Source organism: Anabrus simplex, chromosome 2, assembly GCF_040414725.1.
Source record: "Anabrus simplex isolate iqAnaSimp1 chromosome 2, ASM4041472v1, whole genome shotgun sequence".
NCBI lineage: Eukaryota > Metazoa > Arthropoda > Insecta > Orthoptera > Tettigoniidae > Anabrus > Anabrus simplex.
In genome coordinates this window covers 1,000,835,005-1,000,861,475 of record NC_090266.1, presented here as the reverse complement: position 1 = coordinate 1,000,861,475, position 26,471 = coordinate 1,000,835,005, and the positions used below count along the sequence as shown (strand labels likewise).

At 40.9% G+C, this 26,471-nt stretch overlaps 1 protein-coding gene across 2 annotated transcripts in view; it reads left to right on the top strand.

Moving 5' to 3' along the window:
• Positions 1-26,260, top strand: part of LOC136863243 (putative fatty acyl-CoA reductase CG5065) — a 249,057-nt gene extending 222,797 nt beyond the window's left edge. The window contains exon 8 of one of the 2 annotated variants that reach the window (XM_067139631.2): positions 25,395-26,260. In XM_067139631.2, the coding sequence (XP_066995732.2) occupies positions 25,395-25,548 (154 nt within the window). In that variant the 3' untranslated portion in view covers positions 25,549-26,260. The remainder of the gene's footprint in view (positions 1-25,394) is intronic. The other variant, XM_067139630.2, reaches the window with a different exon arrangement.
• The last annotated feature ends 211 nt before the right edge of the window (positions 26,261-26,471 follow it).

The window sequence follows — 26,471 nt, the reverse complement described above, 5'->3', positions numbered from 1 at the left end:
CTAAGCAAACATCCTTTATTAACACTAATTAGAGAGAAAAAATTAAGGGATACGACACTTCGAAAATTAAGATTTTGGCCAAAGAAGGACAAGGGCCACGAAGCGTGTGAAAATAAGACTCTTTTTTTTATATATTTGCTTTAAGTCGCACCGACACAGATAGGTCTTATGGCGACGATGGGACAGGAAAGGCCTAGGAAGTGGAAGGAAGCGGCCGTGGCCTTAATTAAGGTACAGCCCCGGCATTTGCCTGGTGTGAAAATGGGAAACCACGAAAAACCATCTTCAGGGCTGCCGACAGTGGGGCTCGAACCCACTATCTCCCGATTACTGGATACTGACCGCACTTAAAAATAAGACTCCCTAGTCCACGAAACGTACTACCGTCGCGGTCGGGAAAGAACAACAGTTGACCGAGGGAGGTCGGACAGAATAGATGAAAGTGAGGTGCCTGGAACAATTAAGTGGAAGCAATGTCAGGACTCAGCTAAGGTCCCTGTGTTCGCCAACATACGCTTCCAAGTTAAGAGCCCACGAGGCTTGAAGCCAAGAGAATAAATCGGAGTTATATTCAGCAACAAACTCTAATAATCGATGATAATTAGAATTTTCATCTGTGTGACCATGGATTGCTAAAGCTTGAATCATTAAATAACGCAGTGAAGATAAAATTCCTTGTACAGCAGGTCATATGGAAATCCAATTTCTATTTAAGTAACGAATCTTTGTAAGGCACAGTTCCAAGAAGAAAACCCAACTTTCGCAAATGCTTTTATCCCATCTTAGACTCCTTTAGCTTTTCTTTTTTTTTTTTTTTTTTCGAAATGTCCACTGGAGGAAATTATTTCCGTTCACACAAAAGAAAACACTTTATCATGCTTGTCGTCGTAAAAGCTATACATTCCACTGTTTTTGAAAAGAACCAGTCCCCTTTGTTTCTTTAGATGCAGTAAGTTAGTTGAATCCGGGCCACCTGTAACACACTTTGCTGATAATGCAGTAGCCGAATCACATTTTTCATTGACGAGTGAAGAATGAATTTATCTAATTCATACAAACTTTCTACACAAAATGTCATAAAAATACAAAATGTATAGAAACGTACGTTGTACGATGTCACCACAAATGGAACAAAATATTAAACTAACGTACACTTCACTAAGAATGAAGTCAATAGAGGAGCGGTAGCTAAAAGAACTGTACTTCGTGACTGAATGGCGCCCGGGCTCCCAACGCACCTACTTACGAGAGAGTTCTGTTAAGAGAGTAGCACTGAACATGGATGGCGGAAGTTTCTGGATAAGTCGCGAGGCCGTGCTTACATGGGCCGTCGGAAGAGGATTCGTTGAACCGTTGAGAAAAACATTACAACGAATTTTGCCACTTTTGATTCTCAGTGCCATAATTTCAGAATTTTACGTGTTTTCATCCGTGATAAAGTCTCCGCCCAAGCCAAATTTGATATATCTCTTCTCGGTTCAATGGAAAAATCGGGCCCAAATATCATTTAAGAAATATACGAAAAATTAAGATTCCTCATTTTTCTTTATTTTTCTTCTGTCATATCTCCTTCATTTTTCTTCTCCCTGTTTGTGGGGGTGCTGGGTACCCCCTCACAAATTTTTGGGGGTCCTCAAGCTCCGTAGCATCCCCCGGAGTCGGTACCCCTGGTCTGAAGAACCTGTTGAGGGTAGGAGTATATTACGTCCCATGATGTCATCGCATATTGAACCACTCACACCTCAATGTGTCCCTCCTCACCAACAGTCACCCGCCATCGCCAGCCCTGTCCTTGCAGTGGCACTTGATGTAATCAACCCTGCAAGATTTTGTCCAGTGCTCTGCCAGTGACATGCAATAATCACAATCCTTATATACGAGATTTTAAAACAGTGTTGGAGAATGCCGCAGAAGGTTAAGATTAAGTAGTGATTCATGCGGACCGGCAAGCACCACCTGAACATAGGGGTGGATATAACGTACCTATAACGGGCGAGGTGGCTTTGGTGATTGTGCGACAGGAATTTGAAAAGAGGAACTTCGTTCTTCACAGCAGAGACTGGAAGTCGGCGCGGAACAACGAAACTTACTACGCTTATTACGTACGCTCTTCAGTACTCTCTCATGTTCTGCCGTGGAGAAGATGGATACTCCATTACCATCCCCAGCTTGATCCAAATTCTAAAGCCCCACTTAATAAAACGATTTCTACTTCAGATTTTTATTTCTATCGAATCATGGAAAGAGCGTGTCAAGAAAATTACACCTTACTCTATAGCAGTCTCCTTAACCAGTATTTAATGAAAACTCCCAACTGGATCGTGACTTCAACAACAACCCTGGACAACATAATTTGAACGACAGTAGGCAAGGGGGTCTGCATGTGTAATGACAACTACGCAACTCAATTTTGACTGACTGTAGGTAAGGGACACTGCCATTATAATGAAAATTTCCCAACTCAAATGTGTGCCGTGTTGAGTGGCTCAGACGGTTGAGACGCTGGCATTTTGACCCCAACTTGGCAGGTTCCATCCTGGCTCTGTCCGGTGGTATTTGAAGGTGCTCAAATACGCCAGCCTCGTGTCGGTAGATTTACTGGCACGTAACAGAACTCCTGCGGGACAAAATTCTGGCACCTCGGCGTCTCCGAAAACCATAGAAGTAGTTACTGGGACGTAAAGCAAATAACATTATTAAACTCAAATGTGACTGGAAGTAGGAAAGCCTTTGTAATGAAAACTCCCCATATCTATTGTGGCCCGCAGTGGGCAGAGGGGCCTACCAATATAATCTGAATTCCCAAACTCAACTGTGACAGGCACTAGGAAATGGGGCCTGCCATTGTAATGAAAACTTCCCAACTCGGACTTTACATGAGAAAAGACGCATGGCGATTTCTCCGTGGTGTTTCTCGGGTAACGCTGAAAATAATGCAAACTAATTAAATCTTATTTCGCAACGTGTGTAGTAATTTACCTAGAATTCCGTAGCCAAGCACGGGTACTTCGGCTAGTGCATTTACAATTTTAATACCGTTCAATGTAGTCGATAATACTCTTCCCGAAGAATCCATCACTACATCGTTCAGAGATAAAGTTTTCCTATACATAATAGCCATACCTCTTGAGTCTGGGCCTAAATTTATGAGGTAGTCATGATTAAAAGGGAAGTTTACTTTAATCTCGATTAATCCTTAAAGGAAGAGCAAATCGATATCATATTCACGTAGAAATTGTGCTAATATAGGTGTTGCGGTTGGTTTTTTCAGTCCGTGGACGTTTAATGTTGCAACTGTTAATAGATTCAAGGCCATAATCAAGATAATCCTACAATAACATCCAGAGATCTGACGAGACATTGTGCAAACGTTCATACTCTTAGACGGAAAGGAAGGGCTGCATAATAACTATCCTTCAGTGTTTAGGATTTCTGCTAGTTTTTTCTGCGCTTTTCCGACGAGTATGTAGGCATGTATCTCTAGAACTACAGGATGTAGGTTTTTTTTTGCTAGGGGCTTTACGTCGCGCCGACACAGACAGGTCTTACGGCGACGATGGGATAGGAAAGGCCTAAGAGTTGGAAGGAAGCGGTCGTGGCCTTAATTAAGGTACAGCCCCAGCATTTGCCTGGTGTGAAAATGGGAAACCACGGAAAACCATTTTCAGGGCTGCCGATAGTGGGATTCGAACCTACTATCTCCCGGATGCAAGCTCACAGCCGCGCGCCTCTACGCGCACGGCCAACTCGGCCGGTGGATGTAGGTTTCGGTTGATTGACATGCTTGTTCATAGTGGTTGGTGTAGAGGGAGAACCTACTCGAACAAAATTTTCCGAAATAGTACCTGTCACCGGTTTCGAGTCATTATCACAGACACGATTTCTTGTCTCATATCCTTCACTACTTGTCTCCAGATTTTCTGTTTCTTTCGTGATGGTATCTTTATTGGATATTTCCGGCTCAGTGTGACATTTGCGGAGTTAACGCGGGTGTCCTTGACAGGTTGTTGTTCTTTGTGTAGTGGTAGTGTTTCGCAGGAATTAGGATCGCAGGCAGGGGTTGAGATTAATTGCTTGATGATGATGATGCTTATTGTTTAAAGGGCCTAACATCTAGGTCATCGGCCTTTGAGGTTAATTCAGGTGCTGTATGAAAGAAGACTTTTCAGAATCTATTTATCTGTGGTTTTGATGCCGTGTCTGCAGTCTCAGCATCTGGCTTCCGCCGTTTCGTTATTGTTTCCTCGATTGTGAGAAATTCTGAATTGTCAGCCTCATGTTTCGCTAAACTTCGTGTCAGGTTAGCAGCGCCATCTGATAAAATTGCTCTGTTGACAAAACCTGTGTTTGTGTGGGAGGTGGTTGACTGACCGGCTGGCTGGTGTTTACATCGGGGCTGCTACTCACGCATGAAGTAGAATGTTTCTCCATTAAGCGCACTCGACAGAGGGAAATTCGAACCTCAGATGATTGGACGAGTTACACAACATGCAGATCCTAATCTGTCCTTCACAGACAACTTGCGCTCAATAATCCTCGATATAAATAAAGGATGGAATTGCTTCTTTAAGTTCATACGCACTGCTCTTATACCGTTACGAACACGGAATGTGTACTGCTCAGACCACCCTTCGTTTCAGTGATCCATTACTTATTTAGTTAATACAGACACGATAGCCAATAGATACTCCCGGAGGAACATTTAAAATCTGAACAGTTTTTAACCCTCTCCAGGCCGATGATTGCAATTGGAATCACCAACTTAAATACTTTCTGTAATTTAACGAAGTAATTCTTTGCCAGATATCTTTTATTCCTTGGAAGCTTTGTTTTCATCTATAGAGGTGGGTTCAGCTCTCAGGATTTTCTCCACAAGCATTTGTGTGTAATGGCAGTGAATATTGTGCTATGTCAATGTTATCTACTGGTTCTTGATTTGTGATGTTCTACACTTCTTCTGCAGTTAATATATTATCTCCACGAAGCTAGAAAAAATACTTACATATGATTTGCAGCTTAATTTTATGAACACCAACTTATTTGACCATTATGTCAAAATGGTAATGATATATTGATCAAAGAGTTTATGATTCCAATTGGAATCAATGGGCTTTTCTGGTGTGTGTGGTATTCTAAATAATGATGTACAGGTAGAGTACCGGTAGTCAAATTCGATGATTTCGTTCTGTCGTAAGATATTCAGAGCTGTGTTTTCTGTCTTGGATGTGCGTGCTGTCGATGCATGGATTCTTTTACTGGTGACATTTAAAGCAAAAGAATGTAAAAGGGTAATATCATTTCTTGAGATCAAGGCTTCTATAGCGTCTGCATTGATGTGCGCTGAAAAAATTGAATCAAAGAAGAAAGGGCATCCTTCTTCAGGTCGGGCATCTCCACCTGCTCCGAAACTTCCAATAGTGGACACTCGCTTTGACCAGATTGGTCACTGGACTGAACACCCGAAACAAAAGAACAGGTGTAAGCTGTTTATCAAGTCCTATTCAAGGTTCCGATGCTCAAACGTTGCGTTGCTGTCTGTCGTTCAGACAAAAAAGAAAAATATTTCAAAGACTTCCATATAAAAAATTGAACTTCTAGCACGTTGTCAATGTAGACGAGAAGTGACAAATTACGCTTCATTTCTAAATTGTGTGTGCTTAGGTGACTTACCGAAATGTTGTACACTGCATATTGCATAATGTAACTGATATCCACATTTTAACATTTCTCCCACTCTTCATAACATACTATGGTACGCTATTACATGTTTAGAGCATACATTGACATTGTTTGTACGTTATACTATTGTATAATACATTACATAATATTAGGCTCCATATTGTCTGTTATTTCAGACCTTTCGCATTCGTATTGCCCAATGATTCCAATAGGAATCACTTTTCCATTTTTCTTATTTTGCCAAAAATGCCTGGATTTTGACACAGAAACTTTATTGGTACCTATTTTAAAGGGGATTTTCAAGAATTTTTTTCCTCGGTCAAATAAATTTGGGCTGGAGAGGGTTAAAAAGATATCAGCTCCACTTATCTTAGCTGTGGCTGTTCTACCATCGCTAAGGGGAATTTTTTGTTGGGTTACGTGAACGGAAGGGATCTACGTAATTTCACTGTAATATTTGTCCCAAATGGAAAATAGTAATTGCTTTTACTCAAATAAACTGTAAAATCTCCTGTAAATCAAGAAACAGAACGAAATATTTTATTAATAATAATGTTATTTGCTTTACGTCCCACTAACTACTTTTACGATCTTCGGAGACGCCGAGGTGCCTGAATTTAGCCCCGCAGGAGTTCTTTTACGTGCCAGTAAATCTACCGACACGAGACTGTCGTATTTGAGCACCTTCAAATACCACCGGACTGAGCCAGGATCGAAATATTTTATTGTTGGGAATAGTATGGACACATATTTTACTACATCACAACGATTTTTCTGCTACGTCGCAACGCTACCGTGTGTGTATTGTTTGTCTTAACACTTTCGTGTGTGATGTATTTTGCTCACTGAAGTAGTTTGAATTAATTAGGTGTCGTTTTCTTCATGTTGCTGATTCGTTTTTGTACTAACTCATTCATTAAATGATATATTTATTGGTCCAGGGATCATGCTATTTTCCTTTCAATGAAAACGTAATATATTTATTGGTCCAGGGATCGTGCTATTTTGCTGTTTGAACTGCCCCCGCTAATCATATGGTCAAGGATAATGAGAATTCACAGACATAGCACTCTCATTCGTCGGTGCTATCCCTGGACCACAAGAAAGAAACAAAAGACGACACGAGCAGTAGAGTGCAACATAAGGGAGTCCTGTCTACAGCTCGTAAATACGTATACAAATTTCTCTTGATATTTCTCCAGATATTCTTCTAGTAACGAGGGTATTTCTTAATTTACCGCAGATTTTACAGTTTATTTGAGTAAAAGTAATTATTATTTTCCATTTGGGACAAATATTACAGTGACTATATTCCATTTGGGACAAATATTACAGTGACAGTGCGTTGATCCGCAGATCCCTTTCGTTCACATGGCCCTATGTTGCCCTGCAAGATGCATTAGCAGGCTATCGAACAAGAAAGCAGGTTGGGACCAATGAGAGGTCAGTGGTGGGAACAAGAAGAATAATAGTAAAGTTTAACCGAGGCTGTATATGCTTTCTACTTGAAAGATAACCAAAATAAAACTCAACATTTCTCAATATGCTAGAGTATAAGAACAAAGTTTGAGTAGAAATATATACAAGAAACCCCTAGACCATTTACAAAATTTCACATTAGATGAGGCAATTCAAAAAGTTATAGCGAACTTCAAGCCTCGGCGGAAGGAGATAAACGAACACAGTTTTATAATATAGAAATAAGGAAAGAGAGGGCAACGGGGAAGGAGGAGGACGGAATCACAAACGTGGGAGTCTCCAAGCACGGTATGATACCGACTACAAGGTCAGTTCATAGTACGGTTGCTAAGTCCAGGCCTCATATTCAATCATTGTCCGACTCGTTGGCTGAATGGTCAGTGTACTGTCCTTCGGTTCAGAGGGTCCTGGGTTAAACTCCCGGGCGGGTCGGGGATTTTCACCTTCATTGTTTAATTCCAGTGGCCCAGGGGCTGGGTGTTTGTGCTGTCCCCAACATTCCTGCAACTCACACGCCACACATAACACTATCCTCAACAACAATAACACGCAGTTTCGTAGACATGGCAGGTCCCGCCCACCCTCATCGGAGGGTCTGCCTTACAAGGGCTGCACTCGGCTGGAAATAGCCACACGAAATTATTATTATTTAATCATTCAAACCTCTTGAGTCTATTCATTATCTTGATGCCATTTTTTTGTTTAAAAACACTCATGTAAGCTGAAACTGGCCATGGAGACGAAGTTATAGTTAGGCCCTGTTTGCCAAAGTCCACTGGGCAAATAATAATAATCATAAATAATAAGACACTCTGTTCCTCACCCAGTCTGGTAGAAAATAAAATAGAGTTTCCCAGCGGAATACTGCGAACTCGTTGAACGACCCTCCAACATCACTGGGTATCAGCGCTGGACTGAAGACCGAGGGATCGGGGTCGAATTTATAAGGCAGCAGAAAGTTCGTGAAGAAGCCTACATGGCTTCGAGAAACAGCAGATAGTGACGTAGCGAGTGACGTAACCCCGTGGTAGTTCAGTATGCAGTGAGATGTCCAGCAGGTCGGGCGATAAGCGAGGCAGCAGCGAATGTACAAGGCCGATTACATGAGTGTTGGTAGCGGAGAGTAGAGGAAGACAAGCGGAGTACGAGTGAACAGCGGCCGTAGGTAGGTGAGTGGCCGTTACATATTCCCCCGACGGCTAGGAATCCGAACAAAAGCAGACTCGGCAAGAAACAGAGCATAGATAAACAAATAGTAAAAAGTGAGGGGATGGATAAGTCAGAAAAATAGAACAACACAATAAACAAACATGAATATGGTCTAGGGAAAAGAAAAAATATCCCATTCACATGTTTTGAAAAAAAGGAAAGAGGAAAACATTCCCTACTTTTACCTTGAATGGGAGAGTCCAATTGACCCGGGTGGGGTTGGAGGGTCACTGGGTAGAGCAAACGAGAGAAGAAAGAAAAAATGTTTATTGAAAATACTGATTCAACTGAGAGATATGGGCCTTTTTAATAATAGAAGGATCATTCGCATCCTGTAATGAAACACTAACAAGGATCGAAAATTGAATGATCTAAAAAGGGCCTGTCGAACGGGGACAAAATTTAGCGCATATGTGATCAGTAGCGGAACTTTGAGGATAGTTTTTTAACAATACTTTATCTAAAAGTTTAAATATTGAGGGACGATTCCCACGGTTGTGAACCCGACGACGAACCCCCTGTGCCTGATGCAATTTGGTTAATGTCCATTTCCACTCAGCCTGAGAGACTTGATTAGGCAAATAAAGGATCAAAGAAGGTTAATCCCATGTTAAATGTAAAGGAGTTTGTAAATCTCTACCCAAAAATAATTTCGTCGTGGTAAAAAGAGGTTGAGTTGTTTACGGTAGAATTAAGTGCGTGTGCAAAAGCAGGTAAGAATTGCAATGGCATTGATCTTCAGAATGGAAGATAGACAACAGGACCTTCAAATTCCTATGATATCGTTCAACGAGATTGGCTTGGGGGTTGTAGGGTGAGGTAAAGATTTTCTTACTACCATTGGCAAAGCAAAAGTTATAAAAATATCGTGAAGCAAAAACAGTAGCATTATCGGAAACTAGGTACTTAAGTAAACCAATAACAGGGAAAATTTGGTCATTCAAAAGCTGGATAATAGTTTGAGCAGAAAGTTTATGCAACGGGCGCAAAATTAAAACTTTGAAAAGCCATCAAGAAGGGTGAGGATGTACGCATTGCCTTGGGAAGACTTAGTAATGGGGACGACAACATCAATGTAATATCTCTCCGCAAGATAAGTGGAAGGTGTTACAGAATGAGAACCAAAAGGTAATGTGCTTGGTGGTTTGTGTTTCTGGCATAATGCACAATATTTGACCCAATCAAAGATAACCCTGCGCATATTGAGCCAAAAGAATTGAGATGCCAGCCGAGAATAAGCCTTGGCGCGCCCTGTTACCGTGTTTTTGCGGTAGTTAGAGGTGAAAGAAGGTGCGGGTGTGAACGGGTCTCAAGCTACGAAATTAGAGTTCATGTAAAATTAACAAGCATGGCAGGTACAGAGTAGCAAGGCAACAAAATGTAGTTACAATATTTACCGGATTTGGGCTTCGCGCCCCGACTTCACAATTCTTGGGCAATCAGCCCAACCTTACTTCAAAATAAGTTTTAACAGAGGGGCAGAAAACCCCATTCATGCTCAGGAGCAGTTGCTCCAAATTACACAGAAAAGCCTCCTCGAGGCATACAACACTCAATTTTCAAGAAAGAGCCACTCGCTCTCAAACTTTAAGCCTCTCAAAGGCCACACCAAACTCCACCTTCAAGTTGTCCTCTCAGGACATAGACACAGGGGTAAAATACCCAACCTACTGAGGTCTATTAAGTGAGAAAAAGATTAATTACATGACCTCTAAAATAACAATTTGAGAGGAGGCGAACTTGCGCTCCTAATACACTTGTTTAAAACCTACTTGGCACTAGGCCGTTAATACAAGGGCTAATCCCATACTAAAGAGGTGACTTAAGAAAGAAACAATTTACATTACGTAAAGAAGAATAGGTTGAGAAAAAAAATAAGTTCACCTCAAAACAATATGAGTGGGAGTTCGAGAGGGTTAAGCACTCTCTATCCCGATATGCAGTTTAAAGATAGAATCGATACCAAGGGTCTTTACATTTTAAGGAAGGTTACATTATGGAAAAACTTCGGACCCGCCCCGAGAGTTAAACTGCTGAGCTAGCAAAGAAAGAAGTTATTAATCAGCCATTACCTTGTTGTTGACCGCTGCCGAAGAAAGAGGCGCTTCCCGCCCCCTGCTATGTACTTTACACACAGAAAGATGGAACAGAAGTGGCCCAGAGACCCAAAAATCAGCAGTTTATATACTCTCGCGGAAAGTTCGAGGCGTTTTAGGGAAGAGAACACCCGCCCACAATCACTTTATTGGCTAGGGTACAGCAACATATTCAAGTTGGGGGAAGATACATCAGATTGGTCAGAAATTAATTAAAGAAATTCGGGATTGGCTAAATACAAAACAAGGGGAAAGAGAGGGGTATACAGCCAACTTAAACAATAACAGAAAGAAATTTAACAAGAAACAAACTTTTGAAATAAAAATTTCTCCACAAAACAGTTCTTTCACATCGCACTAGTGTGCACCATTGTAGTTTTTCAGTAGTGTCCTCTAGAAGTGAAAGTTCACACTTCTTACTACTGGTAAAACAAAAATACATCCAAAGTGGCACAGTTCAAAAACTCCAAACTTTCCAAGTAGTGACATCTTCTGAGAAACTTGAAAATTAATACCGTCGATAAAGTTCAGACTTCCTCCAGCAGAGGAGTTTCAACTGGCGCACATTTTAAATTAGCGGCGTGGAGGTGTACCGCCCGGTACAGACCTCCCCCCCCCCCCAAAAGTTCCTCCAGGGGTGACACATGCAATTTGTTTGGAAACAAGGTCCAAGTTTTGATGTTGATATGGAGATTAATTGCAGAAGTATTTATAAGATTTTCTTAATTTGGTTTGATTCAGTTTCAAAATTTTTGTTGTAACTGGTGAAGTAAAGTCTTTATGTTTGAAGAAGTTGAATTCAGAAGGAAAACTTTAGTTTTTAAAGTTGAGGAAAATTTTCTAAGTCCACCAAGTATTGCAGTAGAATACCCAAGAAAAGGTAGTAAAGTTGAACTGGAATGTCCATATAGCTGGATATGTACTTCAAACGTTGATGATTTTAACGGCCAGACCAGCCGCCACTGCTTGCGTTCAGAGCAGGCCGCCCGGGCCCCTCAAGTACCCTGAGATACCGCTCGCCCGCACTATGAGGGGAGCAGAGGTGTAGAAGCACGCCGCGCCCGCGGTGAACATATACAGGCTGCGGGCCAGTAGCAGGTCGTGCGCCGCACATCAGCCTTGGCCGGGAGGAGAGCTCCGGCTCGCCGTGCACATGTCGTCCTCGCTGGGGTCGAGGGGGCCCTTCCTCTATCCCAATCGCGGCACGGCGCCGCGCGGCTGCGGGGGCACTGAAACATTAAAGCTAGGCGGCAGAATTTGTTGGACCATCATCCTTTTTTTGAGGGCACAGGCTTGTGGAGAGGTTGAGGGGCCAGCGGCGTGCAGATATCCGTGGCATTAAATAAGCCACGGTGTAGAGTGGAGCAGGAGACGGGAGCGTGGTAATGGCCGTGAGAAGGACAGGATGGCAGTTTAACGGTTCGGGGCAGGTTTTACAAAAATGCTTACATATAAAACAAAATATTATAGAAGGGGCAGAAAGCCTTAAAAGTGAAACTCAAAAAAATATAACCTTCATATTCCTTTCAAGATAATATGAGGCAAGTTAGCACAGCAATTATACAGGTTTCACCTGCGACAGGTGGACCCTAAATATCCTCTCGGTGGCTGGATTGCTTAATAACAACGTAACCGGCGTAAGGAAATCGAGAATGACACACGGCCCATGAAATCTGGGGGCAAACTTGCCCGCGGGAACAAAATTCTTGACCATTACCTGGTCACCTACCTTCAAATGGGTGGGTCTCCGTCCACGATCATACCTTTCCCTAACCTTTTCATGAGACACTTTAAGATTGGCTTTAGCCTTCTTCCAAAGATCTTTAATGTTGTCCGGATCTATTGTCTCAGGTAGAATGTCACTCAGAGACCAGAGGTTAGAGAGCGGCGTGTTGGGAACAAACTTGAACATCAAAGAGGCTGGAGTAAATTTATGTGATTCATGAACCGCCGAATTCAAAGCAAAAGCTAACCAATGCAGGGACGTGTCCCACCTGGAATGATCTTCATGATGATAGGCAATAAGCGCGGACCTGAGATTACGGTTAACCCGTTCAGCCAGAGATGGTTGAGGGTAATAAGCAGAAGTAGTCACATGAGAGATGGACAGGTCAAAGCAGAATTTACGAAAAAGATTTGATGTAAACGCCTTAGCATTATCAGACACAATATATTGGCACGGACCAAAAGAGGCAAAAATAGAATTTAAGCAAGTAATGGTGGACTGAGCGGTAGCCAGCTTAGTCGGAAATAACCAGGAAAATCTTGTAAAACCATCTACGCATACAAAGATGAACTTATTGGCATTTCCCTTTGACTGGGGGAAGGGTCCTACATAATCAATATACAGGCGTTCCATGGGGCGCGACGCTTGATGAGAAGACAAAAGGCCTACCTTGGTGGACATGGTTGGTTTACTAAGCAAACAGGATTTACAAGCCTTTACTAGTTCACGGATGTCACCGTCCATACCCTTCCAGATGAACATTTCACGAACCTTCTCACGAGTTTTAAAGATTCCAAGATGCCCCCCTAATGGGGTCTCATGATAGTACTTGAAGATCATAGGCACAAGAACAGCTGGAACGACAACCTTCATCATCTTATCATGCCTCGAAGGGCAACATAGAACACCATTCCTCAGAACATAAGGGACAATATGTTCCCCAGAAGAAAGGGTTTCCATTATCGGAGCCAGCGTCGGATCTTCACGTTGGTATTTCTCGATATCCCTAAAGAGCATGGGAGCATCTGTTAAGATGGCATTAACACCAGATAGTATGGACTCGGGAGGTGATGAACTGTCGACCGGTTCGAGGGTCTCGACGTCGTTGGAAAACATACGGCTGAGTCCATCAGCAACAACATTTTCGGTACCTCTGATATGCCTGACATCGAATTGGAAGGCAGAAATTCGGATGGCCCAACGGGCTATACGACCAGTACGACGCGGCCTACCTAAGACCCAGCTTAAGGCTTGATTATCTGTCTCCAGGTCGAATTTGACATGTTCCAGATAGAGACGGAACTTTTCTAAGGCGAATAAGACTGCCAAACCTTCGAGCTCATAGATGGAATACTTGGCTTCTTGAGCCGACAAGGTCCTAGATGCATAGGCGATGGGTCGCCTCCCTAGTTCAGTCTCTTGAAGAAGGACTGCAGCTACTGCTGACGACGACGCGTCGGTTTATACGATGAATTTCTTCGAGAAATCAGGCATAGTAAGTACAGTTGCATTACAGAGAGCTAATTTAAGATCTTCAAAAGCGGCTTGTTGAGAAGGTCCCCACTCGAATTTGATGCCTTTCCTACGAAGAAGGTTCAAGGGCGCCGCTCTATTAGCGAAGTTAGGAATGAACTTCCTGAAGAAATTCACCATACCAATGAACCTGGCGATACCTTTAATGTCCTTGGGAGGTTTAAAATCACGGATGGCCTGTGTTCTAGAATGATCGACGGCAACACCATCAGGTGACACAATATGCCCTAGGAATGACATAGAGGGCTTAGCAAAGGCAACCTTGGACAACTTGACAGTTAACCCAGCCTTACGAAGGCGATTGAGAACTTCTCGCAGATGATCTAGATGTTCTTCAAAGGTCTCCGAAAATACGACGACATCATCCAAGTAGTGATACAAGTACTCAAATTTGATGTCGGAGAAGACCCTATCTAGCAGCCTAGTGAGTACAGCTGCTCCCGTGGGGAGCCCGAAAGGCACGCGGTTGTATTCGTATAAATTCCAGTCCGTGGCAAACGCTGTAAGATGTTTAGACTCTTCAGCAAGGGGAATTTGATTGTAGGCTTGATTCAAATCCAAGATGGTGAAGAACTTGGCCTTACGGAACCATGAAAAACAAGAATGAAGGTCGGGAAGGGGCCCAGATTGTAACACCACCTTCCGATTGAGAGCCCTATAATCAGTGACAGGCCTGAAGCCCCCTTGGGGTTTCGGGACTAGAAAAATAGGTGACGAATACGCCGACTTAGATGGCCTAATAATACCATCCTTCAACATCTGATCGATGATTTCTTTCAGAGCCTTCATTTTAGGTGGAGATAGCCTATAAGGTGGAAAACGGACAGGAATTGAATCCGTGACCTCAATTTTGTATTCAATAAGGTCAGTAACACCAAGAGTATCAGAGAACACCTCTGGAAATGACTGACATAATTTACGAATACTATCAGCCTGCTCCTCAGGTAGATGTCTAAGGTCTAACAACATCTCATCTTGGGTAGGCGAAATAGATGAACATGATACAGAATTACACTTTAACAAGGGAATTTTACAATTGGACGCAAATTTGAATGTGCACGACTTACTCTGAAGATCGAGCACAAGACCAGTGTGAGAAATGAAGTCAGCCCCCAATATGATGGGGCAAGACAGGTGCTTAGCCACAAACAATTTGATTTTCCATGTAAATTTAAAAATACGAATTTTGACATTTACAGAACCTAGGATTTCCAATGGAGATGAATTAGCCGAAACATATTGAACAGGAGATGAGACATAGTCAGGTAGTTTACAAACAGATTTCAATTTAGAATAACATTCAGCCGAAATAATCGAACAAACACTGCCTGAATCTAAAAGAGCTGTTACAGGTTCATTATTTAACTCAAGTTTGAGAAAAGGGACCGGTGCGGGGGTATCCGCCGCAATCCTAAGACACTCTTTGGGGCATTCAAAAGATAGATTTGCAGATTGAACATTCCCTGAATTTACGACCTGTTTGCCAGGGGCTGAGCCTCGGGAAGATGGATTAGTCGACTCAGCCGAAGCCACTAGTCACTTTTGATTGTTGTTGGAAGTTGCACCTGAAGTTGAGCAGGAGGGGGTGCTATTCGAATTGGGACAATTCTTGGCAATATGTGAGAAAGCCCCACATTTAAAACAGCCTTGTGATGAACCAGTTCCATTCCTTGTCCCACTAGACTTGAGCAATGGGCACTTGTTCCGAAGATGGTCGGGCGACCCGCAAGCATAGCATTTACGAGGTGTGACTGGTCGGCGAGGAGGAGGAGGCCGAGGATGACCAAAAGAAGGAGGGGGTTCTTTCGCGACACGCAAAGAATCGGCGTATCTAACTCCTTCCGCTGAGACGGCCAATGCTTCAAGTTCAGAGCAGGTTTGCGGGCACGCCGCGAAACACAAATATGACCTATAGGATGGTGAAATTCCTTCTACAATAGCCTGTACAATATGATCTTCAGGAAAATGAAGGGCAAACACCCTAGTATAGAATTTAATATCTTGGATGAAGTCTGCTAAGTTTTCATCCAAACGCTGTACACGATAATAGTACTTCTGAATAAGGGAGGACCTGGCCCTAGCCGGGATGAAGTTAGCTAGCAAGTGGGCGTGGAAATCCTCAATAGATGATTGCTCGGCAATGGCTCTTACTATTTTGTCTGAGAGAATACCAATTGCATAGGGATAGATGATTTGCAAAATCTGACATGGGGAAAGAGAAAACACAAGGGCATGATCCTGAAATTCAATTTAAAATCTTAAAAATGAAATTACGTCACTGGTGGTATTAACGGAAAACTTAGAGATACCTCTGAGCAACATTGCCAATGGATGAGGCAAGCCGCTAAACCCGGGTGACATAGTAGGTAAAGGTTCCAGTGGCAAGGAAGTTAATTCAGAACGTATATTATTCAACGATGCACGGCGTTCAGACTCGTTGTTCAATGGGGCAGAGATAGTTTGAGCAGCAACGGTTATCCTATGGACTTCTCCCTTAGGAGGCTCTTCCTCGCTACCTACATTCATCGTGGTGGGTTGATCAATTTTGGGAGGAACTTCCCCAGTTAACAATTGAGTGACCTTGCTAGATAATTCAGAAATACTTCCAAGCAACGTACTAGCTTCCTTCCTCTGAACATCATTCAACTTCAGAGACAACAGATCGTTAACTCTATTTGAAAAATGATATAGCCTGGCTTGCACACGCTTAATTTGATTAGGAGAAGGATCATTTTCGTCAAAAAAACTAACTACCGATGCTAGCCCAGTAGTATTCTCGGTGATCGTGGAAAGAGAGTCGTCAATTTTTTCTCTCCCAAATTGGGGATGGAAATGGGCAAATCAAGGGACTCTCTAAGCTTGTTGGTGTCTATCGCAACCGTGCCTCCAGATTGCACATTTCTGATAGTTAACTCATAGATCAACTCCTCCTTGCGCAAATAGTTAAGATGGAGAACATCGCGAGGGCCGGGCATGATGACAGAACAATTTTGAAACAGGAAAGATCAAAAATTCCAGCAACTGAGAAAATTGTTAGAGTTTGAATCAAAGCAATGTTTAGCCGTCAAAAGGGGCTAAATTGAGACCCATTCAACCACGCTCTGCTACCACTTGTTACCGTGTTTTTGCGGTAGTTAGAGGTGAAGGAAGGTGCGGGTGTGAACGGGTCTCAAGCTACGAAATTAGAGTTCATGTAAAATTAACAGGGTTATATTTTCTTTTCAAAATAAAGAAATAACAAGCATGGCAGGTACAGAGTAGCAAGGCAACAAAATGTAGTTACAATATTTACCGGATTTGGGCTTCGCGCCCCGACTTCACAATTCTTGGGCAATCAGCCCAACCTTACTTCAAAATAAGTTTTAACAGAGGGGCAGAAAACCCCATTCATGCTCAGGAGCAGTTGCTCCAAATTACACAGAAAAGCCTCCTCGAGGCATACAACACTCAATTTTCAAGAAAGAGCCACTCGCTCTCAAACTTTAAGCCTCTCAAAGGCCACACCAAACTCCACCTTCAAGTTGTCCTCTCAGGACATAGACACAGGGGTAAAATACCCAACCTACTGAGGTCTATTAAGTGAGAAAAAGATTAATTACATGACCTCTAAAATAACAATTTGAGAGGAGGCGAACTTGCGCTCCTAATACACTTGTTTAAAACCTACTTGGCACTAGGCCGTTAATACAAGGGCTAATCCCATACTAAAGAGGTGACTTAAGAAAGAAACAATTTACATTACGTAAAGAAGAATAGGTTGAGAAAAAAAATAAGTTCACCTCAAAACAATATGAGTGGGAGCTCGAGAGGGTTAAGCACTCTCTATCCCGATATGCAGTTTAAAGATAGAATCGATACCAAGGGTCTTTACATTTTAAGGAAGGTTACATTATGGAAAAACTTCGGACCCGCCCCGAGAGTTAAACTGCTGAGCTAGCAAAGAAAGAAGTTATTAATCGGCCATTACCTTGTTGTTGACCGCTGCCGAAGAAAGAGGCGCTTCCCGCCCCCTGCTATGTACTTTACACACAGAAAGATGGAACAGAAGTGGCCCAGAGACCCAAAAATCAGCAGTTTATATACTCTCGCGGAAAGTTCGAGGCGTTTTAGGGAAGAGAACACCCGCCCACAATCACTTTATTGGCTAGGGTACAGCAACATATTCAAGTTGGGGGAAGATACATCAGATTGGTCAGAAATTAATTAAAGAAATTCGGGATTGGCTAAATACAAAACAAGGGGAAAGAGAGGGGTATACAGCCAACTTAAACAATAACAGAAAGAAATTTAACAAGAAACAAACTTTTGAAATAAAAATTTCTCCACAAAACAGTTCCTTCACATCGCACTAGGGTGCACCATTGTAGTTTTTCAGTAGTGTCCTCTAGAAGTGAAAGTTCACACTTCTTACTACCGGTAAAACAAAAATACATCCAAAGTGGCACAGTTCAAAAACTCCAAACTTTCCAAGTAGTGACATCTTCTGAGAAACTTGAAAATTAATACCGTCGATAAAGTTCAGACTTCCTCCAGCAGAGGAGTTTCAACTGGCGCACATTTTAAATTAGCGGCGTGGAGGTGTACCGCCCGGTACACGCCCAAAGGGCCTGCCCAGTATGAGACCCATCATTATACTGAAACAGCATAGAACGTAAAAGGGAAGGAACGACAACTCTAGGGATGGATTTAGGAGTTGGCTTAAAAACAAGTAAATCATTATGAATACGGAAAGGTCATCATAGTTAGAGGTAGAAAGAGAAGTCTTAATGTCTTCACAATAAGAATCAGTAGATTGATGTTGATAACAGGAATCAAAAAATAATGGAAATTCAATGAGAGAAGAAATAGTGTTAACTTCATAAGAGGGAAGTTGATATAAGGTTAAAGATGAGGGTTGTCAAAGAGATTAGAAAGAGCATCAGCAACAGTGTTTTGATAGCCAGAGACAAAATTTAATAGAGAACATGAAACGAGAGAGGCGGAGCACCCATGGACCGGTTCTACCTATTTTAAGGGCATTATTCAGTAACGAGGATAGCGCCTGATTGTCACTTTATACAAGAAATTTTCGATGATCGAGATATTCTGAAAAATGGTCGAGAGTAAAAATTAATGCTATTGCTTTCCTTTCATAAATGGAATAGCTACGTTCAGTTGGCATAAGTAAGCGGCTAAATTAAGCAATGGGAGGGAGCTTACTGTCTCGGTTGCGATTTAAGACTCTTCCAACATCAACGTCAGAGGCGTCTGTAGAAACTTCAAAAGGTCTCAAAATCAGGTATTTGAAGAATAGGGGCCTTGGTTAAATCCCATTTGAGAGAAAGAAATGCACTTTGCTGCTGTTCACCTCAGTGTAATTTGATGTGTTTCCGTTTAAGTAAGTAAAGTGGCTCAGTTATGTGTGAATAGTGGGGGACAAATTTACCACAAAAACCAACCATACCTATGAATGTTCGTAACTGTTTCAGATTTTTATGTGGTGTAATACGATCAATTGCAGAAACACGATCAGGGTCAACAGAAACGCCGTTACCCGAAAGAATATTCCCTAAAAACTTAATAGAAGTCTGAGCTAAAACAATTTTGGAAGGTATGACGGTAAGATTAACAGAACATAAACGATAAAGTACTTAACGAAGATATTTAATATAAGCATCAAAATCAGGACTATAAATTAAAAGGTCAGCCACATACGCAAATAGATGCTGATATTTAATATCGGCAAAAAGGTCGTCAACAAATCTTCGCATGATTTGTGAACCAAGATTCAATGCGAAAGGTACTTTTGTAAACTGATACACACCCGTGGGTGAAATAAAAGCAGTATACATGGAGCTGCTATCGTCTAAGGGTATCTGATTATAAGCAGAATTGAAATATTGTGCATTGGTAAAATGCTGAAAAGCAGTTTAAACTTTAGGCATTGGGTAAACATCGTAGAGAATCTTAAAATTATTTTTTCGATAGGCTACTGTAAATCGAAAACACCCGTCAGTTTTATTGACGATAAACGCGGGAGAGGCATAATCAGAAGTGGAGGGTACAATAGTGTTACCGGCCAGCATTTTGCCGACAAGTTGATTAAGGATTTTCATTCTAGGCGGGCTCAAAAGATACAGGGGAGAACGAATAGGAGTGGTGTCGACGAGATCAATGTGAGCGTGGAAATTAGTAACAGTACCTAGTTTAAGGGTTACAACATCATAAAACGCAATTAACAAATTATCAAGTTGATCAGACTGAGAACGATTACAATACACATAACCATAGCGAACAGGAGAAAGATGTGAAAGAGGAAAATCTGGATAATTCACTAATGGAATCCTAATGTGCGAAAACTTGAAACGAATAGAGGAATTGAAAGAATCAAGTATCAAACCAGTGTGACGAAAAAATCACATTCCAGAATTAGAGGACATGATAAATTTTCTACAACATTAAAAGAGTAGTGCCAAAAAAATGTTGAATTTTTAGGTTAAGCGTGACTTGGCCAAGGGTCTGAAGTACATTATTTAATGCAGAAGTACAAAGAAGTGAAGACGGAGAAAGCTGAAGATGAGAAGAAACGTTCTGAAGGGAGCGGAAAATTTCTAGACTAATTAATGAAGTTGTCGAACCAGAATCTAAAAGTGCAATAACAGGAATATTGTGAAGCATACCACAATATGAGAAATCCTGGGTAATGGGAAAAGGATATGAGAACCATATTCTAAGCTCGTTGAAGTACGAGGGCTAGTGGAACATCGAGGAGGCAGCCGAGTAGAAGAGTGATTATGGTGAAAATAATACACTTGATTAGGCAGATGTGTCTCTTGAGCTGGACCACTGCCTACGGACGAGGATTGTAAGCATTCTCCCAGAATGGAAGAAGCACAATTTTTAGCTATATGCCCAGTACCTTTACAGCGAAAACAAACAATAGAAATTTTGCTAACTGTAGGAGGATTAGGCCGTGATAGTGATATCGTCGTAGGAGGAGGGGTAGCTGAGGGAGGTAATACAGGTGGTGGTACATAAGCATAGTAGGATATATTGGCATAGGAGTAAGTCTTATGAGCTTGTGCTGCAGTGTACAACAGTAGCAAAGAAGTACGTGGGGAATGTACATTAAGAAGCTGTTGAAAAGAAGGCACAGCATAAAATGTAACAACTGATATCAATTCTGAGGGCTCATTAGCGATGTTAAGTACATCACTGAAGTTAAGAATGGAATCTAAATAGGGCGTTGATGACGGCAACAAATTCCAAACATAATTTGTGCCGTACTTCATAAGGTAACAAGTAATTATGAAGGCAAGTTCGAAATTGAGCCCAGCTCTGAATGTATGGCATATTTTCAAGCCAAACTTTAGTTAAATATCCAGTTGTTTTACAGGTTAATAAGCCAATGAGCTGAGAAAACGGGTCTAGTTGAGGCTTTAAGAATTTACGAACAAAAAGTAACCAGGTAGTCAAATTTCGAGGATCAGTATCCGTTCAGGTAGGTAGGCACTTGTATTAAAGATTGCTTAATAATTTCGAAATGAAGGGAGTCAGTGAATGGACGTGGAGAAATAGGTGATGAGGTAAATGGCCTAGAAATTTCAGGGTGTAGATGATGAATGGTGGTCGAAGGTTTTGGTTTCAAGTCTTGGTCAAGTAAATTTGAAGTGTTAGAATGAGGAAACAAAAGAAATTAAGTCCGCACAAGGTGGATTAGGTATAGATAAAAAAGCCAGGTGTGAAGATGAATAGTCATCACAATGATATAATGGAAAATTGTCAGGAAACTTTTCCATATTAAGAAAGGAAGAATGACGTCATAGTAAGAAGAACCAGTCAATGATTAAGTACCAGAGCAATCGAAAAACGATAAAGTAAGAATAATAGAGACTTAACACTAAATAAATCGGATAAACACGCTCTGCCACCATTTTGTTACGATAGTGGGGGTATATGGAACCAAATATGTATCAATATGCAGCAATTCGTAGAAGGTAGCAATCCATATGACGTAATAATTATTTGAAGATGCATTAGCAGGCTATCGAATAAGAAAGCAAGCTGGGATCAATGAGAGGTCAGTGGTGGGAACAAGTAAAATAATAGTAAAGTTTAACCAAGACTGTATGTTCTTTCTACTTGTAAGATAACCGAAATAAAACGCAACATTTCTCAATATAGTAGAGTATGAGAACAAAGTTTGAATAGAAATAATGTATATACAAGAAACCCCTAGACCATTTACGAAATGTCGCATTAGACGAGGCAATTCAAAAAGATATAGCGAACTTCAAGCCTCAGCGGTACGAGATAAACGAACACAGTTTTAAAATATAGGGATAAGGAAAAGGAGGGCAACGGGAGGGCGGAGGACGGGGTCACAACCGTGGGAGTCGTTCAAGCACGTTCAGATGCAGAGTACAAGGTCAGTTCATAGTACGGTTGCTAAGTCCAGGCCTCATATTCAATCATTCAAACCTCTTGAGTCTATTCATCGTCTTGATGCCATTTGTTGTTTAAAAACACTCATGTAAACTGAAACTGGCCATGGAGACGAAGTTATAGTTAGGCCCTGTTTGCCAAAATCCACTGGGCAAATAATAATAATCATAAAAAATAAGACACTCTGTTGCTCACCCAATCTAGTAGAAAATATAATAGAGTTTCCCAGCGGAATACTGCGAACTCGAACGACCCTCCAACCTCACTCGGTATCAGCGCTGGACTGAAGACCGAAGGAACGAGGAACGAATTTATAAGGCAGCAGAAAGTTCGTGAAGGAAGCGCACATGGCTTCGAGAAACAGCAGATAATGACGTAGCGAGTGACGTAACCCAGTGGTAATTCAGTACGTAGTGAGATGTCCAGCGGGTCGGGCGTTTAGTGAGGCAGTAGCCAATGTACAAGGCCGATTACATGAGTGTTGGTAGCGGAGAGTAGAGGAAGACAAGCGGAGTACAAGAGAACAACGGCCGTAAGTATGTGAGTGACCGTTACACATTTATAAATAATAAAATTAATATTGGCGATAATTTTTGCAACCTTGCTGTAATCCGACCTTACACTCTATCGGCTTACTAATTAGATTCTACTCTAATTTGATACAGCAATATACATTCCGGTATATCGCCTCAATCGCTCTGATCATCTTTATTGAAACTCCCTAATTTTTCTTTTAGCGCTTTTCTACTTGCCGTGTCGAATGTTTTTCAAAATCAATAGCAGCTAGAAATACCCTACCTCTTTCCTTACTCATGTAGTTGTCTATAATCATCATTACTATCATAATGTTATCTATTGTTTGCCTTCCTTTCCTGAATCCACCTTGAAACCTGGATAATATCACATCTTTTCCGACCAATCTCTTAACCTATTTGCCAAGACTCCCGTATATACTTTACACAGTGAGTCTAGAAGGGTTACTCCTCGGTAGGTATTCGGTAGGTTATTATTCCCTTTCTTTTATATACTGAGCAAATAATCCCAATTTCCCACAGTTTTGGTACTTTGCCACCATTAAAGACCCTGTTAAATAATATAAATATTCCCTCCCCAATCTGCTTATTTTTACTTATTTCTTACCAAAATGAATTGTTGATGCCGTTACTCCCACCTGCCGACCTACTCCTAAGTTTATCCATCACCTCCTATACTTCCTCTACTGTAAATTCCTTATCTATCCTTATCGGCTTTAAGAATCAAATAAATCTTGCTTGAAATATAGCGGTAACTTAGTTGTCAGGTTGCAAGATGGTTTTAAGTTTCTAAATCTTAAAAGTAAAAAGAACATGTGAGTGGCTGAGACCGTAGTTTGACGAGTGTGAGTTCACAAGACACTATATGATCAGGTGGTCAAATGCAATTCTAGAGGGATTTTGATTCAAAACGGACCTCATGCACCACATAACCAGCAGAAGGCTAAAGAGGAACTAGAATTGCATTTGACCACCTGATGACATAGTGTCTTGTGAACTCACACTCGTCAAACTACGGTCTCAGCCACTCACATGTTCTTTTTACTTTTAAGATTTAGAAACTTAAAACCATCTTGCAACCTGACAACTAAGTTACCGCTATATTTCAAGCAAGATTTATTTGATTCTTAAAGCCGACCAATTCAACTTGGCTTACCGCCTATATTCCAATGAGGAACTATTTTTAACAAACATTAAATAACGACTAGCTGTTCTCTTTTACAATATAACAATACTGGACACTGTTACTAACTTTATTTACATGTGTATTCTAACATGATAGAACGTCTAAAAATGTTAATACTATAGGAATGTCATACCCCAAATTATATTAGGTGTATAAGCTGTTCAGACAGAAGTATTTTAAAAGACGTCTTTTGTTATTTTACACACAATTGTAACAAAAAACGTCACCAGGTAATAGATATCACAGAACTGTAAATAGATCAATTTTACCTTTATCGTAAAGTTTATAAGATGTATATATGAGAGTTTTTATACATTGAAAATTTTGTACATATCAACGCTATTATGAATTACCAATCTGTTTGAAAGTTTATTTGTGTATTGACATGTATGTAATTTACTTGTATCCTTGTTTATCTAACTTTAGGCTGATGATGGCATAAATATGCCGAAACCGGTCCCTAATATTTATGAATAAAATGTGACATTTCAATGTATATCACATTTGAATTTGTATTGAACAGGTGGAAAATCATATACTTTCATCTCGTAATTGTAAATCTTTTTTTCAATACGGACCAGTTCTGAAGTTTTTAACATTAAATGAGGGATTTAGCTGTGCAGTTTGAGTGACGCATCCTTGAGCTTGCATTTGGGAGATGGTGGGTTAGAACCGCACTGTCCGCAGCCATGAAGATGGATTTCACACCAGGTAAATGCCGAGGGTGTACTTCAATTAAGGTCACGGTCCCTTCCTTCCCAATCCTGTCCAATCCCATCGTCCCCATAAGACATATCCTTGTTGGTGCGACGTTAAGCCCATCGATAAACCACCTTTATACATCGCTGCACAGTGACCTACATTTATTAGTATATACTACCCCCTTAATAATTCGAAAATTTTACACGATTCTTTCCCGAAATTTGATGTTAAAAGTTAATTTGGACTTTCAGAAAACACAGCCCATGAAAACCATAGGTCAACATTTAGGAAATAATGTTTCACACTGGGTGAAAAAATACTTATGCCTGCGTATTTATGCCATTCTGCTTCTGAATACCAATTTCAGTTCTTCTAGGGATCTTGAAAATATCAGGTTCTCTGGTATCAATAAGGTTCTAGACTGCTTAGAAATGCCCCAACTGACGTCAGCCTATTGATTGCTTTATATCAACATGGCGGCCAGCGCTAGGTTTCGGCTTCAACGGAGCTATGCTTTTCCTTTCTGTATGTTTCCCATTCTGGGATAACGTGTAAGCTAGAGAAATAGATAACCCTGGTCTAAAACTCAACTTTTTGTAAATATTACTGCTGATATTCATTTTCAGTGAATACATCCTTACACGAATTCCAAAAAATATGAAAAATAAACTGATATATTCCTTTCAAACTATTGTTGGCATATTCTCTTACTACTGCGCGTTGTTCAGTTATTGTGTGTGTGTGTGTGTGTGTGTGTGTGTGTGTGTGTGTGTGTGTGAAAAAGGTAATTTGCCTATCACTTACACTGTTTGGTTTAATTTTGACAGGTTATATCTCCTGGACCGTTTGACAAAATTAGTGACCATCGGCTTCATATTGTACTTCGCATTACAACATCTGGAGACAGCGACGTATGCTCTCGATTACATCGTCAGTCGACTCCATACATTTCCTATTATCAGAGCTGTGACTCATACATAGAAGAGATGAAGGGAACTGAATGTCTGAACCTGTGTGCACGATACAATTTGCAGTGCTAAACGACTAAGTGATTGAGTATAGAATAGAGGCTATGCTTGAATATCATTATATAACAGCAATTTCTGTCAGCATCCCAATGAAAAGGGCTTTTATTCCTACGTACTACTATCCTCGAACCTTCCTAGATAGATACTTCGTTCATGGAAAGCTTCCTCCATTGCTTCATAGTTCTTTTAAAGTAGTATGGGTGAATATGATTCTTACTACTAAAAGACACCACGTACTCTTACAAGATGGAAAAGTCTATTATTATGGCACCATTTTCTAAGTATTTTCTGGGTTTATGCTAAAGGTACAGCTAGGATTCTTGTAAATATATAAAAATCAGTATATTCTGAGCTGTTTATGACCATGCAGTACTACTTTGCTTTTATAGGATGTGTGAAATGAATACAAATTTGGACAGATACATTTCCAAAAAATGTTGTATAAGTTATTTCAGGTACACATTTCTCAGTCGTTTTTCAATCAAATACTCTCACATTTTGCTCAGATACTGGAAATGGATCATGGCAGATGAGTAACAACATTGCTTCATTATTATTGGGACAGAATACAAGAAAAAATCCGAACTCTTTCTTTTTAAATTTATTCAAAAATATGTATAAATTTTTCTCTTCCCAATCCAGGCCTACTACTTTTTTGAAATAAAAATAGGTTAACATTCAAGTACTTCATTAGCCAAGTTGTACAAGAAATTAGCCCTCAATCTTAAATGGTTTCCTAGTTATCTATATAAATAAAATTGTAGGGGGTCCGCTGTCTGTAATTTCTTTCTTTTGCCAATTTTTCAGATATTTATCCGTTTTAGGTCAACTCAAGACCGAATCGGTGGTTTTTACGTTTCGTGTCTGTTTGTCTGT